A 15,516-nucleotide genomic window follows, 5' to 3' on the forward strand; every position below is an offset into this window, starting at 1 on the left:
ATGGGGATGCCAGCTCTATGGTTGGAGTCATATGTAACTGAGTAAATATTCAGGATTCCCCATCTTTTACACAGCCAGCCATCTCCAGACAAAATTCAGCCCTGCAACTCGAACCTGCAGCCCCTCTGGTTATGACCGCAGTTCCAAAACCACATTCACAATCACATGCATAAGGAAAGGAAAATACAAGTACTATCTTAATTCTATCTATCTATCTTAATTCAGTTCAATTCAGGTTTATGCACTGTAGCCACTTTCACACATGGAACATTACCTTATTAACTTGTCCAGCAATGCTAATGTTCATACAATCAATGACTACCTGTTATTTTAATTCAGCATTAATTATTTTATATTATTTTATTGATAGTGTCTGATCAAGCACCTGTCAAATACTAGGAAAGGGCAGGTCAGAGATAGGTCAAGAGCAAGACCAAGAGACTCAAATAAGTATGATTCCAGATGCGGCTTCTAGCGGTAGAAGCAAGCTAACATGAATTATTTGCTGATGAAGATGCTGAATCTTACCAGCAAACATCCTGCCACACTAATGTACACATTACATGTACCGGACCTTTAGACACTTTTGTATCACTTGTATTTACTTTTGTAAACGTTGTATGACTTGGGTGTGTAGTTGGTTAGCGTTATTTATTTGGCATACACACTCTTTATATTTTCCAGTAGTAATGACACAGTGCGGCAGGATGTACATCTTGGAGGAACAAGGCCAGTTTCGTGTGCTTCAGCTGTCCATGTCATGGCTTTGTTCACACCTTTATTCAGCAGGCAGCCATTTCAACTTAACGAGGCCGCTGACAGGTCACGTGACAGGGTGACCATATCCTGAGCAAACAGGTCTACTTAGCGTCCAGTGATTGAGGACTGATTTAAGCCCGATACGGGCTGAAAATAGCATGCCCTCCCGGTTTACTCCCTTTCCAAGAAGCGGAAGGCTCCTAATCGTGTTCCACTTTCCATCAGTTTAAACTATGACATCACACCACTGCTGCCCAGTAGCTACTAAAGGAGCCAATCTTGGGGTGGCTAGGGCAAATGACCAAACACCTACACCTACAAACCCAAACACCCATCTATATTGGGCAAATATACTCAGTCCTGTATACACACGCAAGCACAGACTCACGCATGGCACATGCGTACACACAAGCACATACACGCCTGGGGTTCTTGAATTTGGACAGCATGGTCTCAGGATGTCCCAGTGGAATGTCGCTCTTAAGAAGACCTTTCGGGGGAAAAGAAAACTAAAGTCTCTTGTGCCAAATAAAGAACAAAAGCTGGAAATGTGGTCAGTAGTAAGGCACCCAGACTGCAGGAGAGGGAGTGGGAGAGAGAGCGACTGAGAAAAGGTGGAGAAGGCAGAATATTTTAGACTCACTTGGTAAACTTTGTGGACGACATTACTGTCCATGAAGAAATGCAGGTGCTGGAAAGGGCAGGATGATTAAGAACTGAGAGCGGAAGAGGACAGAGGCTCAGGAAGCTGATTTAGGAGCTGTGAGGAAGCACATGATAGGGTGTGTACATACTGTATGAGTGAGCGAATGAGTGAGAAAGAGGTGTGTGCGCGCGCGCGTGTGTGTGTGTGTGAGTGTGTGTGTGTGTGTGTGCGCTGACTGAGCTCCATGTGATCTTGAGTCCACTTCTTTCTTGTGCTTAATTAAATGCAAGGTCGGGGGGGGGGGCGGGGGTTCAAACTACCTTAGTCCATTTTAGTATTTTTAATCTGTGGAGAGTAATTCCTGGCTGCTGTGGTGCTCTGAAGCAACAGAATGAACCCTCAGCCATTAGACTGCAGTCTAGCTCAGCTCTACACCCCAAAATGAACAAAATCACTCCAGACACAACACACACATATATCTGCAAACACATATTGCATACACACCCATGCAGAGACACAAAATGGAACATAGAATTAAGTCCCTACACATCACAGTCATGAATAGAGCAGCACAGAGAATGGGCTACACACCGGCTAACTTTTTATGAACAATTCAAATATCTGTGTGTGCATGCATCTGGCTACACAACTAAGAATAACATTTATTTGAATATGCTATAATAGTCAATCATTATAATGTGTGACGATGAAGGTTTAGAACAACACCGTTTATAACTATATTGCTTTGTCAGTAGTACATTTTTTATGGCTGTTGAATTACTCCTGCGTGTGTGGGTGTGTGTGTGTGTGTGTGTGTGTACTTGAACATAATGTGCATTATGCATGGGCGTTTGTACTTTTTTTATGCGTAGGCATGTTCATATGCAAGAATGTTTGTTAGCAAGTACTTTTGCATCCATCCATATGTCAGTCAGCTGATATGTGTAGCCTCTGGGTGTTAACATCATATTGTGAGAATAAGGGTGTGTTTATCTACGATGCGAGAAACTTCAACACAGTGCAGAAGAGTATACGCGTAAGTGCCAAATATGTCGCGGTGTAGTGAAGAGGTCATTGACTGTGAGGACGACGTGAAATCTCTGCTCTCCTGGGGCTTAAACGCAGTGTAAACAGAGCCCGGCTGGTGGCCAGTGCTGGAAACCGTCAAACACAAGGCCCAGGCATCCAGACAAGAGAATAAGGAAAAAAACTGAACAGAACGGAACCAGACCTAAACCTGAGCCAACTCACACACACAACCTAATCTTACAGATCTACCGCTGCTCTACCACACAGCAAGGCAAATAGTCTGGTTACCAATTGACAGTTAATGATCAGAGAGAAAGGAGATAAGGAAAGCGCTTCCTTATTTGATAGAGTGGCAGGACTACTTGGCACCGTTCGCATAAAGCGTGAAAGCAGCAGTGTTCAGTCACCGGTAACAGCACAACAGATGTATGTTTGGCGGCAGCCTCACATAAGGCGAGAGGGTGAGCATTCCAGACGTGCGTTAAGAGAGCACAGTGTGCCGGGCAGGAAGTGAACACTGCGTTAAGCATGCTTCGGTGGAGTAACAAAGCGCAGCTGACGTGGGCAGTACAAACCGCGGACCAGATCAAAGAGCGTGGGGGGAGCCCGAATCGCCCGCTCCGGGAAACCACCAAATTCACAGAGACACCGGGACAGACAAAAGCCTCGCTGGTCCGCATGGAATCAGGACAATGCCACAATTACGGCAAATTAAGGGATGGGCATGCTACAGAACTCAGTCAGCAAAGCAAATCAGTCAGCATATTGTTTAGAAAATGTTCCAGGAACTGCTAATGGGAGTTGCTAGGGTTAACATTTTTGGGGGCAGCTGGGAGGAAGAGCATATTTTCTGAACTGAGCCATGCAGTGGGGGAGCGGGTGGTTGGAACGGTACAAATGGGAAACCAGGGCCTGCTTGGGGATGATTGTGCTAATGTCCGGCTGTCTGACCGGCTCATTCAACACCTCCAGCTGTCTCACCGCAAAATACTGTAGCACTGAATGATGATGTCACACTGAACGAGAACCTTCTCACACTCTTTAACACACACACACACAGACAGACTCACAGCGTAGAGACAGGACAGGTCTTCAGCTTCAATTAGCTATTCCAGTTTAGTGATAAAAACTGAATTAATAAAAACATTGAATGGATTTTTTAAAAAGTGCAGGAGTACAGTGTAGTCAAGGCAGTCGAGTGGGGAACTGAACCACTCAGCCAAACGCAAGGCAGCGCATTGGCACGATGCCTCCACACACCATCAGACAGTAAAGTCTCATATCTTCAATGAATATCCTGCTGTTGAAATGCAGTAATGTGAGCTATTCAAGCCTCCGGGGACGAGGGCATCTGCTAAGCAGGCGAATCATAACGGGAAGAATTTCTACAAAAGGGTCTCTTGGGAAGGCGGTGGCTGTCTACTGAAACAAAACAGGCTGGAACCAACACAGCATACCATCAGCCGAACAGCGATGCACACTTCACATTAACAATTTACAGAGGCACGGTTAACACTGCTAGGATGACAGATTCATTAACCTCACCCTGAGGGTGTGGCATTTGATTATTTATGTCTGTCGGCATCAAATGTAACAACAGTTCAGTGCCAGAGGTCAGGGTTTATTCAATGGTAAAGGCCCGGCTCTGCAATTTTTGATTTGTTTTATTGCTGGCGATGCAGTGCTTTGATTGTGTTTGAGAACATGTGTGTGCATGCACATATGTAGGAAAGGCTGCGTGTGTTTGAATATGAGCGCAGATACATGCAAATCAATGAGCATGCCTGTGTGTCAAGCAGCGAGTTTGCGTGTACAGCATCAGTATTGTTGCGTGTTGCTAAGCTGCGGGGCTACAGTCATGGGCCTATTTCAGCAGGGCAGCAGTGGTGCTGAGTCACTGCCCACATGGGGCGGGGTCATAAAGCATCGAGTCAGCATAATTGGTCAGGTCCCCAGGTCCCTCTGCTTACTGGACCAGTCAATCGCATGCTGTGAACCCTCTAATCAGTGAGCAATGAGAGTCCCTTTCTTTCCCCTGTATTTCAGGCAGAGTTTGGAAGAAGTTGCCTCAGAATAGCAATGTCCTCACCGACTAACACACTGACTTAGTCACTGGAGTGAGTGGCCAGATTCCCAGACATAGATTAAGCCTAACCCTAGACTAAATTCAATTTCGAATGGAAATTCTCCATAGAAAACATAGTTTAGTCCAGAACTAAGCTTCATTTCAATTTTAAGACATAAGACCGAATGTGGGAAGAGGAGGCTTTGAAAATGTCCTTTGACAATTGCCATACAAGCAATTTACAAGGGTTATATACCTTACATACAATTACAATCCATTGATTCTGAAGTACTGTTGTGAAGGGTACAATGCCACCACTCAACCTGAGAATCAAACCCAGTTCCCAAACCATTCTGTTACAGCGCCTACCCTCCTTTAAAGAAAAAAAGGCATATTCCATTTATTTAAGAATGTGCTTGTAGGGGAAACCCTTCAAAAATCTAAAATAAACAGAAGTAATATATAGCATAATCACCAGAGCTTGCCAAAGTCAGTGAAAGTCATCAATGCAGAACTGTTTTTTTAATATCCCAGGGGCAGCTCTCCTGTGTACCAAGCTTGCTCAATAGCAAGAGGACTAAACCTCCCAACTGTGGGAAAATATAATCTTTGTGTAAAAGCACCAACAAGCCAGAGCAACATATAAAGACTTTGGCGAGGGTGACTCTTAGTAAAGGGAGACCAGAGAGAGTTTCAGAACTTCAAGCTCATGCAATGAAACACACTATATCACCAATCCCCTTTTTCTACGCATACACAAGCACAAGTCCAGCTTGCAATATCCCAGCAAGTTACTTTGTGCCTGAGAAAGTCATGCCATCGGGGGACTTCAAGTTCGACAAGACAACTCCTGGACTTAGTCGGAGGAGAAGGAGCAGGAGTGAGCAGCGTGCATGACTAAAAATCCTTGCGTTTCCTCCCAATAAGGCAAAGAGCACAAATGACTAATAGGGCTGGTGCTTCCGCCTGGCCAGTTTCAGGCATGGCTGAGGAGACAGACAGGGAGATTTTTCTGGATCCATCAGTCCTCCTGCATGTTTACACCAAGGGGGATAAACGAGTGTGTGACCAGGCCAACCAATCGGAGGGCTGGGTTCAGCTCTTTTTTGCAGTAGGGTATCCACCAACAATTCTCCTGAAATTAAGACTGTACACCAGTGGTCCTCACTCCTAGTCCTAGTTAACTGCTTTAATCAATCAATTTAATAAATTCAGATCAATTAAGTGCCAAGTAACAACAACCAGTATACCCCGCGGCTCTCCACGACCAAGAGTGAGGACCACTGCGGTAGAGAAATTGTCAAGGATAGGCAAGAAAAATTTAATAAAAGCTTTTGGAGGTCGGTGGGGGGAGGTTTACAATGAAGTGCACAACATTACACTAACCATGATGACTTGACTTGACGATGACCTTATTTCTGCAAAACCAAAATGGTGGGACCTATATGGCAATATTTCAAAGCAGCCCCGTTGCTCCACTTTCTTTTCTTACCACTTTGAAGTAAAATGTGCGCATGAACACTCACTGTGAATCCAAGCCAGAACATTCTTTCTATGGCTTTTAGCAGTGTTTATTTTGGCAGAAGTACAAATTACAAAGCTAATCTGTCCATTGCAATGTTTAATTAGACTAAAGAAAATAGCAAAGGAAACTGGTTTAGGGAGGTTTTTAAAATTTTGTAATACAAAAACATTATGTGCATTATAATGCACCTCCTATCATTATACCTTTTGTATTACGACATGGTGATGCATATCATGACAGGAGTCACCTGTAAATATACAGTAGTAGAAATATGCTATCCTCCGTAGCTAAAGAATAATATCAACTGAGATATTGGCCTAAGAAACCACATCTGAATTGTAACCTTGAAATGTCTATCAACACTGACAGTCATTCCACCTTGCTACCTGGAAGATAAGACAAGGGCTCACAACAATGGTCCAATTGTAGTGGGCAGGGTAACAACAGGAAGTGATGTCATCCCAAGTTAGGCAAGCCATTCCAAGTTGGCGTTAGGCCAGAATCAGCCATGCCTTCAGAATTACAGTAACTAATTTAACCCTTTAAAGACTAGATGTGAGCAGCTGATTTTCTTTAAGAGCAACACTCAGTGAGCGATTCCATGCCAACTCCACAAGGTTGCACCACAGGATCTCTTGGATTTTTTTTTTTTTGGACTCTTGGAGTGTTGGTAGACAATTATGAGAAGCAGAATTCCAGAAAACTTGAGCTTCATTCTCTCATTTCAATGGCTCTCATTTCGTTTTCCATTTCTAGTTTGCCAGGTGTCGCGATGAAAAATGCGTCGTGGCACGAAATGTGATATTTAGAGGCCCATAACTTTGTAAAAAAAAGTCCTAAACCTTTGTAAATTTGTATCTTGAGAATTTTGTATGTAGAATTATAAAATTCTAAACATTCGCTTTTTTCACCTGGGACCTTGATCAGCCTTTGATCAAGGTTTAAGTGTTTGATTAGCCTATCGCCACATCAAAAGTTGATGCATGTTTTCTCAGGTGAGATTTTAACTCTACAATATCCCTATATTCAAATTTACATGTGGGGGTTTTTCTTACAAAGTTATGGACCTCTAAATATCACATTTTGTGCCACGACACGTTTTTCTTTGCGACACCCGGGAAAAGGCTCTACTGGGAAAAGAAATGGGTGTATGATGCTCAAGTTCATGCATCTTATATCTCATAATTGTCTACTAACACACAGAAAGAGAACATTTCCTGGAGTTGGCATGGAATGGCTCTGGTAGAAACTTAAGTGGGTGCGAGTGGCCTTTTTTTTTTGTTTGCTTAAATGTTGCTTTGTTTGTGTTTTTCACAAAATGATGCCAGATGGTCTGTTCTCTGAGACATTAGTTGAAAGCCCATTTCGAAGACCAGGACTCTCCAAAAAAGCTTGCTTCCAAGTCTGGGAGTCTCACAGGCAGGCATATTCTGGATTCATGGAGCTGAACAGTTTCACGCAAAGTTGGCCAAAAGTACAGGGAAAAACACACAAGAAAGAGACTGCTGGGTGATGATCGGCCTGCCTACAAAGTTAATGTATCAGATATAGATATGATGTTATGTGACATCTAATTAACCCACAATGGGATAAAAAGTTATAAATATGATATATAAAATACAGAGCAGATGTCTCAGAGAAAGTAATTTAGTCTTGTGAAACATCAATCTAGAGCATTAAAATGAGTTGGAAAAACAAAGTCGACTAAACACATTTACACTGAGGCATTTATCAGATGCTCTTATCTGATGCTCTTAAGTGCCTTACACAAGTGAACCCATTTATAACAGGTCAAACTAGGCCTTTTGTAAACACATATTTAGCAGCTTGAATCAGATTTGATAGAGGTGACTGATCGCCACATGGTCTGAGTCACTGACTGCATCAGTGTTACTCCGAATGCTCCATAAAGGCATTCCAATTGAGCTGGTCAGCTGGTGTGAAAGGGTCAAGCCGTCTCTGAAAGCACTCTCCAGCTCTGTGGAGGAAGAGCCTTTTTGATTTTTGAAATTCAAGCAGGAATACTGAATAAAAGACTGTACCATAAATAATCAGATTTGCTCCAGGTCTGTTTGAGACAGTGAGAGCGTGTAACAGAGAGATCGAGAGTTTGAGAAAGGTCACAAGTATGTGTGTGTGTGTGTGTGTGTGTGTGTGTGTGTGTGTGAGAGAGAGTGTGAGAGAGAGAGAGAGAGAGAGAGAGAGAGAGAGAAAGAGAGAAAGAGAGGTAGAGACAGAGAGAGTGAGAGAGATGATGATACAGTGAGCGATATGTCCAAATTTGTGTTTATAAGCACTGGTGCATCAAGTTTCGGTGTGTGTGTGTGTGAGTGTATGCACATGTGATATCCCTGTGATTAAAGTGTAGCTCTACTTCATAGCTCATTAATCCATGGGTGTGTTGGTACCTGTTATTTCACACAGAACCTCTCTGTTTGGGTGAGAGACACACCCTGCAGAACCACACAATCCCACCCCTTCAGTACCCCACTGCCCTTTCCATTCGCAAGCCAGCCCCCCTCCTGGCTGCCACAGGGCAAACATTCTGCACTGGAATTTCCTGTGCCCCCCCGCCCCCCATCCCCTTCTGACCCAGGACCACCCTGCGCCCCATCGAGAGCCCTGCCCTGATCCCTACCATTACATGTGTTCACACACCCGCCCCCACCTTTCAGAGTGAGCCGCACTCACACCACAACAACACACACTCACCTGCACGTACAACACGGCAAATGTGTACGCAACCAGAAAGATAAATAAATGCATGTGTGCCACTTCATTTAATACAAGATACGTTGTCAGGTTAGTTGAATAGGATCATCGAGACTACGCTAACAATCCAGGTGGTTTCAGCAATTCAATGTAATGATCTCTGTTACCACTGCTACTCCTACTATGAACCTATTTGCCTATGTAGCTTCATATACACTAAAGTACTTGTCGGTGTGCAAGTGCTTCCCGAATTAACAGACTACCAAATTGAATCACCCAACTCTAATTTAATAAAGCCTGGAAAGGTAGGAAGGGTAGGACCGGTGTGTTAAATAAAGATGGACTCTTCTGTCGCGTGCAACGGTCCCCCCTGGACCGCAGCCAGGTGGTCACATTCCCAGACTGTCCTCCCTGCACTCGTCTGCGGCCGCCCTTTACGAGACCAGAACAAAAGAGCCGCTGTGACCACACAGCAGGACCGCAAACGGTGCAAGCCTGCGAAGACACCGCTACAGGATTTCCTTGAAGAATCAAGGTGGGGCAGCAGACAGCAGTTAGGTCTGGAGTCCACCCCCCCCCCCCCCCCCGCATTCACTCTCACTGTAATTATCACACTGCTCTGCTTACATTACGGTTATCGCAAGAGAAGTGAGACTTCGGAGTAGAATTTTCAGGTTACCTCGAGACCAGCGGTAATGGTAGGTGTGTGCATTCTTGTCAAAACTAGGCGATCATGGCAATCAATGTGTACAGCCGTTTGAGATCAATTACAAAAATGTGATGACCAAGGTCACGTTGCGATGCTATCGGCCATCAATTTAAAATTGCATTTGCCTTTCAAGCGATCCATGTTACGGCCACACCCTCAGGGCCTCGTCGGAGTTGAGGAGGGGGTGCGGTGGGGGGATCGAGTCCCTACACGTCCACTTCTTTCTTGATAAGAAATCAAGAAGAAATGAAGCTCATTCATTGGCAAGAAGGCTTCAATAAACATTAACAGTACAAGACCTTGAGCATCTGGGAAATTCCCCACAGTGAGTGAGGCCATTTTAGCTTTCTCTCAACATGGCTATTGTTTCATTTCTACAGTGACCCCACTGTCAACTTCAATGTTACTATGGTCATATACACAAAATGGCCATATTTAAAAAATAAAAAATAAAAAGTTTATTCTTGGTCTTCAAGGTTTGATGTGTTATGTGTTCAGGGATGCTCTACCACATACCATTGTTGTAATAAGGTTAATTCAGTTACTGCAGCCTTCCTGTCAGCTTTGACCAGTCTGGTCATTCTCCTCTCATCAACAAGGCATTTTCGCCCACCGTACTGCCACTCACTGATGCATTTTTGTTTTTCACACCTTTTTCTGTAAACTCTAGAAACTGTTGTGCATGAAAGTCGCAGGAGATCAGCCATTTCTGAGATACTCAAACCACCCCATCTGGCGCCAACAATCATTCCACAGTCAAAGCCATTTGCATCACATTTCTGCCCCATTTTTATGTCTGAACCTCTTGACCATGTCTGCATTCTTTTAAGTATTGATTTGCAACCACTTAATTCACTCAGTGCATAGACTACTTGTGTATCATCTGTACATTTGTATAGGTGTGCCAAAGAACCTAGCATTACCACCAGCTCAGCTCTTGATCATATGAATATACATAATATATTTAAGTGCTTCAGCTTTAATGGCAGCAGAGACAATACTTTCTATATTAAGAAGATCCAGATCCAGAGTGGAACTGGTAAGTCTATAAAATCCAGGGTCAGAAAGTAAAAGTCATCCTCAGTATTTTGATCCAATCACCTGGTTTTGCTAATTAGTAGTTCATCAGCCAGGACTCAGGAGGCAGAACTAATGAATGAAATCAGCTGGCGGAGTTCATAGAGGGAAGAAACACAAGGCAGGGCCTTTACTTTCTCACCACCCAAGACTTTCCATCTCCTTCTGTGGCAGCTCCACTCCAAAGGGAAATGCCTCTGACTGTGGTGGGACAGCAGACTGGACTAAATTTGATGGAGATTCATGATTTCTTTGCTGCCTGATGTGGTCGGTAGATTGCATGGAGCAAGCCATTCACAGTACTAAGATGAGAGTATCCAAGCAGTGCAGCCTCTCAGAAAAAACAGTGAATTGGGGTGAACGCAGGGGCCTTCCCCCTAAAGGGACGGGAACAATGACTAGCTTTCTCCAAAACCAAGAATTCCTGAGAACACGTGGACCGTTGTTGTCCGTAGAGTCTCCTGAATTTCAACCCGCAGACAGCACAAGCACACACACGCTGACTTAAAGCTCTTCACACACACACACACACACACACACACACACACACACACACACACACACACACACACACACACACACACACACACACACACACACACACACACACACACACACACACACACACACACACAATTACTGGAATTCCAAGGTTGACACCCTCCTCAAGCCTGACCAGACAGAGCGTCAAAGGTGTGATGGAGGTCAGGTCACTGGCCAAGAAAAATATATTTGTAGTTCAAACTGTGGAGTGCCTGCTGTTTCTAAAACTGTGGCTGGACTGAAAGAAACTACCAGATCCTAACTACCAAAATGGATATTCAGGGCTAATAATATTGAATGTACAGTATAATTATACCTTTGACTTACATCCATTTAGGGGGCTCACATAACCATAATTTATTTTAACATATTGACCATTACTATTGCAGGACATTCACAGAAGATGTGTGTGTGTGTGTGTGTGTCAAGCAATATGCTCAAGGATGGATCATCAGAAAATCATCAGACCCTACACTCCTGCCAGACCTCTTCGTTCAGCCTCCACAGGCCGCTTGGCACCTCCCCCTCTCAGAACCTCCACCTCACGCTCACGACTACTGTCTGTTCTGGCTCCACGGTGGTGGAACGAACTCCCCGTTGAGGTCAGAACTATAGAATCTCTCCCCACCTTCAAGCGCAAACTGAAGACGCACCTCTTCAAGCAGCACCTCTCCCCATCCCTCCCTACCTCCCTGTGAACCTTAATTGTTGTCTCTGTGACTTGCTTTGTGTATCGGTATTTTTAGTTGGCTAGGTAAGCAGTGTTTGGATAGTTAACTTTGGTGACTTTTGCTCTGTTTGTTTGTTTGTTCAAAAAAAAAAAAAAAAAAAAAAAAAAAAAATTGCCCTTGTCCTTATCTTTGTTGTACAGGTAGCAGTTGAAATTGTACTTACCTCTAGGGTCTTTCAGCGAACTTATCCCTGGTTATGGGTATGCACTTTGTTGTACGTCGCTCTGGATAAGAGCGTCTGCCAAATGCCAATAATGTAATGTAATGTAATGTAATGTAAATGGATGCAGTTTCTTCACATTACAAGGCCAAACTGCCACCCAACTTAGGGACAGAGCACTCAACTTGGTAACCATGCATCAGATGAAAATAATTAAAACAAGACATCAGCAATTCATTACCGATTGAGAAACCGCAGTTTGACATCGCCCACAAAAGTGACACATTTGGTGCTGATATACACAGTCATTGTCCACTGAAAGAGGAAGTGAAGTCATAAGTGCCCTTGGGCAGGGTGACTAAGGGCTGCAGTCAAGATTATCCTCTGTTCCAGTGGTTCTTTAAGCACCAGAATACTACTCTATCACTACACAAACACAAAGAAATGCAAATAGCACTATGGGAAATTGCTGTATGAATAGCACCAGTGTGTATGCCATGCATTACCTCATGTCCTTGCCTACAGTTTCATATAGCTTCTTAATTCAGATTTCAGCCACATACTGCCGAACAAAACTAAAAAAATAACACATCCAAACAAAAACCAAGCACAAACGTGCCTATTCACTCAGTGATTTTCAATTTTCTTAACTAACACACAGTACCAGTGAACAGAAAAAACACTCCCAGTGCACCTTCCAGGTCTTACTAGCAGGGTGGGGTAGCTGCCTGTTGGCTGCTTCCATTACTATCACTAACTTGTTTGCACCAATCAAAAAGTTTTGTTACAGAAAAACCCAGTGATTGGCTAACATCTAAGAGTCACTATGACATATGGTACCTCCGCCAATTTTGGTTTGATGAAGCCTCAAACTCCCATCACTAGCTAAACTAACTTGCACTGGGAGTTCCATCCCTCCCTGGCTGTATGTACAAATGTACCTCACCACCTGTGCAGTTATTCTGATGGCAGAATCCTTTCACTCCTGCAGCTGTGATCATATTTTGGCAAGTGGCCCACTGTCCACACCCCATCCTGCCTTGCAGCAGCTCTAGTCTGCAAGGTGCCCAATCCCCATGGATACTGCACGCACAAGCTCCTCCAGTCGCAAAATCACTGCATCAAAACGCATCTAAATGTTCTGAGAAGTTTCACAGAACCTCCCAATAGCATGATGGAAGAGTGAGGGGCAAAAGCGTGCCATTACATCACACTCTCCTATGACTTGATCTGCTTTTCATTCATATATAGGAGTGGTGGTTCATTCTGTGATGGGTGTTTTCATGTTACCGTTAGAGTCACTCCAGTACTGGTGTGATTTATCTTCCGGTCTACAGGGCCTTGAGTTCAGTTTATAAAAACAGCCATGATAAAACCAACAACAGTAAAAATGGCCTAAAAGAAATGTGTACCACACTACTGACTGATTTAAAAAGGGATTGTGGTCTGAAATTCTAACTTGAGACAAGTTCCTGTGTGCAACAAGGCCATGCTGATAATTAATTAATGAGGTTAATTTCGGAAGAACTTCGGGTGTGGGCGGCTTATGGCAATTAGGCACTGGTTGGCAAATGTTGAAAGTGCATTTCCCGCTTTTAGGTAAACTACCACACCCATTTATCTTAGAACTACGATACTTCTCACTTTCTAACGCTGAAAGGAGTATCGAAGCGAAGTGTCTAAAGGACGTTACAATATGGTGTCCGAACTCATTAGAAATTCAAGGTGATTTGTATTTATTATCTACACAGAAAAGCAAAATACACATCAAATTAATGTACGATACACAAAGCACAATATATATTTTTTTTCTTGTTTGCCAAAATGTTTCAGTGACGAAAGCGACGCTGTAGCTACTTGCATGGCTGTTTTGCTGTAACTATAAATGTGTTGGGCGCATAAGCTACTCGGAGCGCGACGTTCAACCTCAGTGTTCCCAACGAGAAGGGATAGCAAACAGTTATCTGAGTCACAGTCATGCTCAACTTTGCGTGAATTGTCAACGTCGGTTACAAGTATCTGTTTTCAGCAGCGAAAGGAAAAGAGTAACAATGCATTCTTCCCAGTCCTACCTGTAATCATCTCCCGCTTGGTTTCATCCAGGTGAGTGGAAATCACATCCCCCATGGCGACACGACAAACTTCAAAACCCAGCACAGGAACCGATAATCCTTTTGCTCTTCTCCCAATCGACGCGTGGAGAAAATAAATGCGGAGTCCAGTAACAACAAAATAAACAAAACATAAATAAACTTGTTCTTGGGTGGCTACTCCTTGTCCTCTTGTGAGCGTCCCAGTTTAAAGTTTGGAGAATAACCGTGTGATTCTTATGATTTTGAATGGGAAAACTTAGAGCGAGAACACAAATCCAAAAAAAATACGGTAACTTTCAGTGCCAGTGAGAAACTCCAGCTGGGCTATACTGCGGGAACTGTAGAATGCTGTTCACTCTGCGCGTAAAAGACACACCCTTACTCATTACTAGTTTAACGTGTTGACCTCCTCCAGATTTTTTTCTTAAGCGAAGCGAAGGTGTGGTCTTGGGAGTAGGAAGAGGGATTCAGGAGGTGCAATCACCGCAAATCTGAGGGCGAGGGTCCAAAACGCGTTCTTTGGCATCATAGGAGAAACAGCCACACAGTTTCAATTGTGGAAATAGGTGAAGGACAAGGGAATTGTGTCATGGGTTAAATTTAATTTTAGACGATGGTAGTGTTCCCAAAGCACATGGAACGTTGAACTTTGCTACTATTTGGGAAACTAGGAAATGTGTACGATTGCAGTTCTCATTGCGGAAATATGACTATTCTTAAACCATGATTCACGCAAAAGCATGTGAACGCGTTTCTTGTAGGCTGTTGTATGCTGTGTTGGCTACGTTTTTCATAATAAATCCATGGTTTTGTAAGTTTAATGCATAAAATATTTTATTGGAAATATTTGACGAATCCTGTTTTAAAAAAAATAAAAATCAACATCAATCGTAATTAATTTTAGCCGTGAAATGCATCGGGTTAAGCCCATGTTAGCATGTAGCGTAGTCAATTCATTATTCGCAGCGGATAAGTTGTCGCATACGCGGTTAAATTTTTTCAGGTCTCCCTTTGACGAGTGACAAAATAGCTATATGATAGAAAATCCGATATTAATTACCACAGTTGAATATAGTAGCTTAATATGGAATGTAGAACACTACAGGCTACATCATAATATTGCACCATAACTGACCCAACAACAAAATTATTTAATAAACATGCTTTCTCGATTGATTGATGCGAGACGTCGCCTTCCACTGAATATTTTCTAAACACGACCAACATCAAAAATTATACACACATTTTGTGGCAATGGCCTACTACTGTTGACAATACTTTACATATTATCAGTACGACTATAGCCTACATCTTAGTTTTGTTCCACATTACTTAACCTGTCCTGGCCGTATAATGCGTGTAGCCGTAGGCCACTTATACTAGGCCTATACTATATTATCTGTATGCTACATAGCCTCTTCGATTTTCTTATCCTTTCGTGTGCGTCTTTAGTAACCAATAAAACAA

General features: G+C 43.2%; 1 protein-coding gene across 1 annotated transcript in view; it reads right to left on the reverse strand.

The window, feature by feature from the left end:
- Positions 1 to 14,439, reverse strand: part of niban2b (niban apoptosis regulator 2b) — a 44,144-nt gene extending 29,705 nt beyond the window's left edge. The window contains exon 1 of the mRNA XM_061259650.1: positions 14,029 to 14,439. Within this exon, the coding sequence (XP_061115634.1) occupies positions 14,029 to 14,083 (55 nt within the window). The 5' untranslated portion in view covers positions 14,084 to 14,439. The remainder of the gene's footprint in view (positions 1 to 14,028) is intronic.
- Positions 14,440 to 15,516: the final 1,077 nt, after the last annotated feature.

The sequence above is a fragment of the Conger conger genome, chromosome 11, assembly GCF_963514075.1.
Source record: "Conger conger chromosome 11, fConCon1.1, whole genome shotgun sequence".
Lineage (NCBI taxonomy): Eukaryota > Metazoa > Chordata > Actinopteri > Anguilliformes > Congridae > Conger > Conger conger.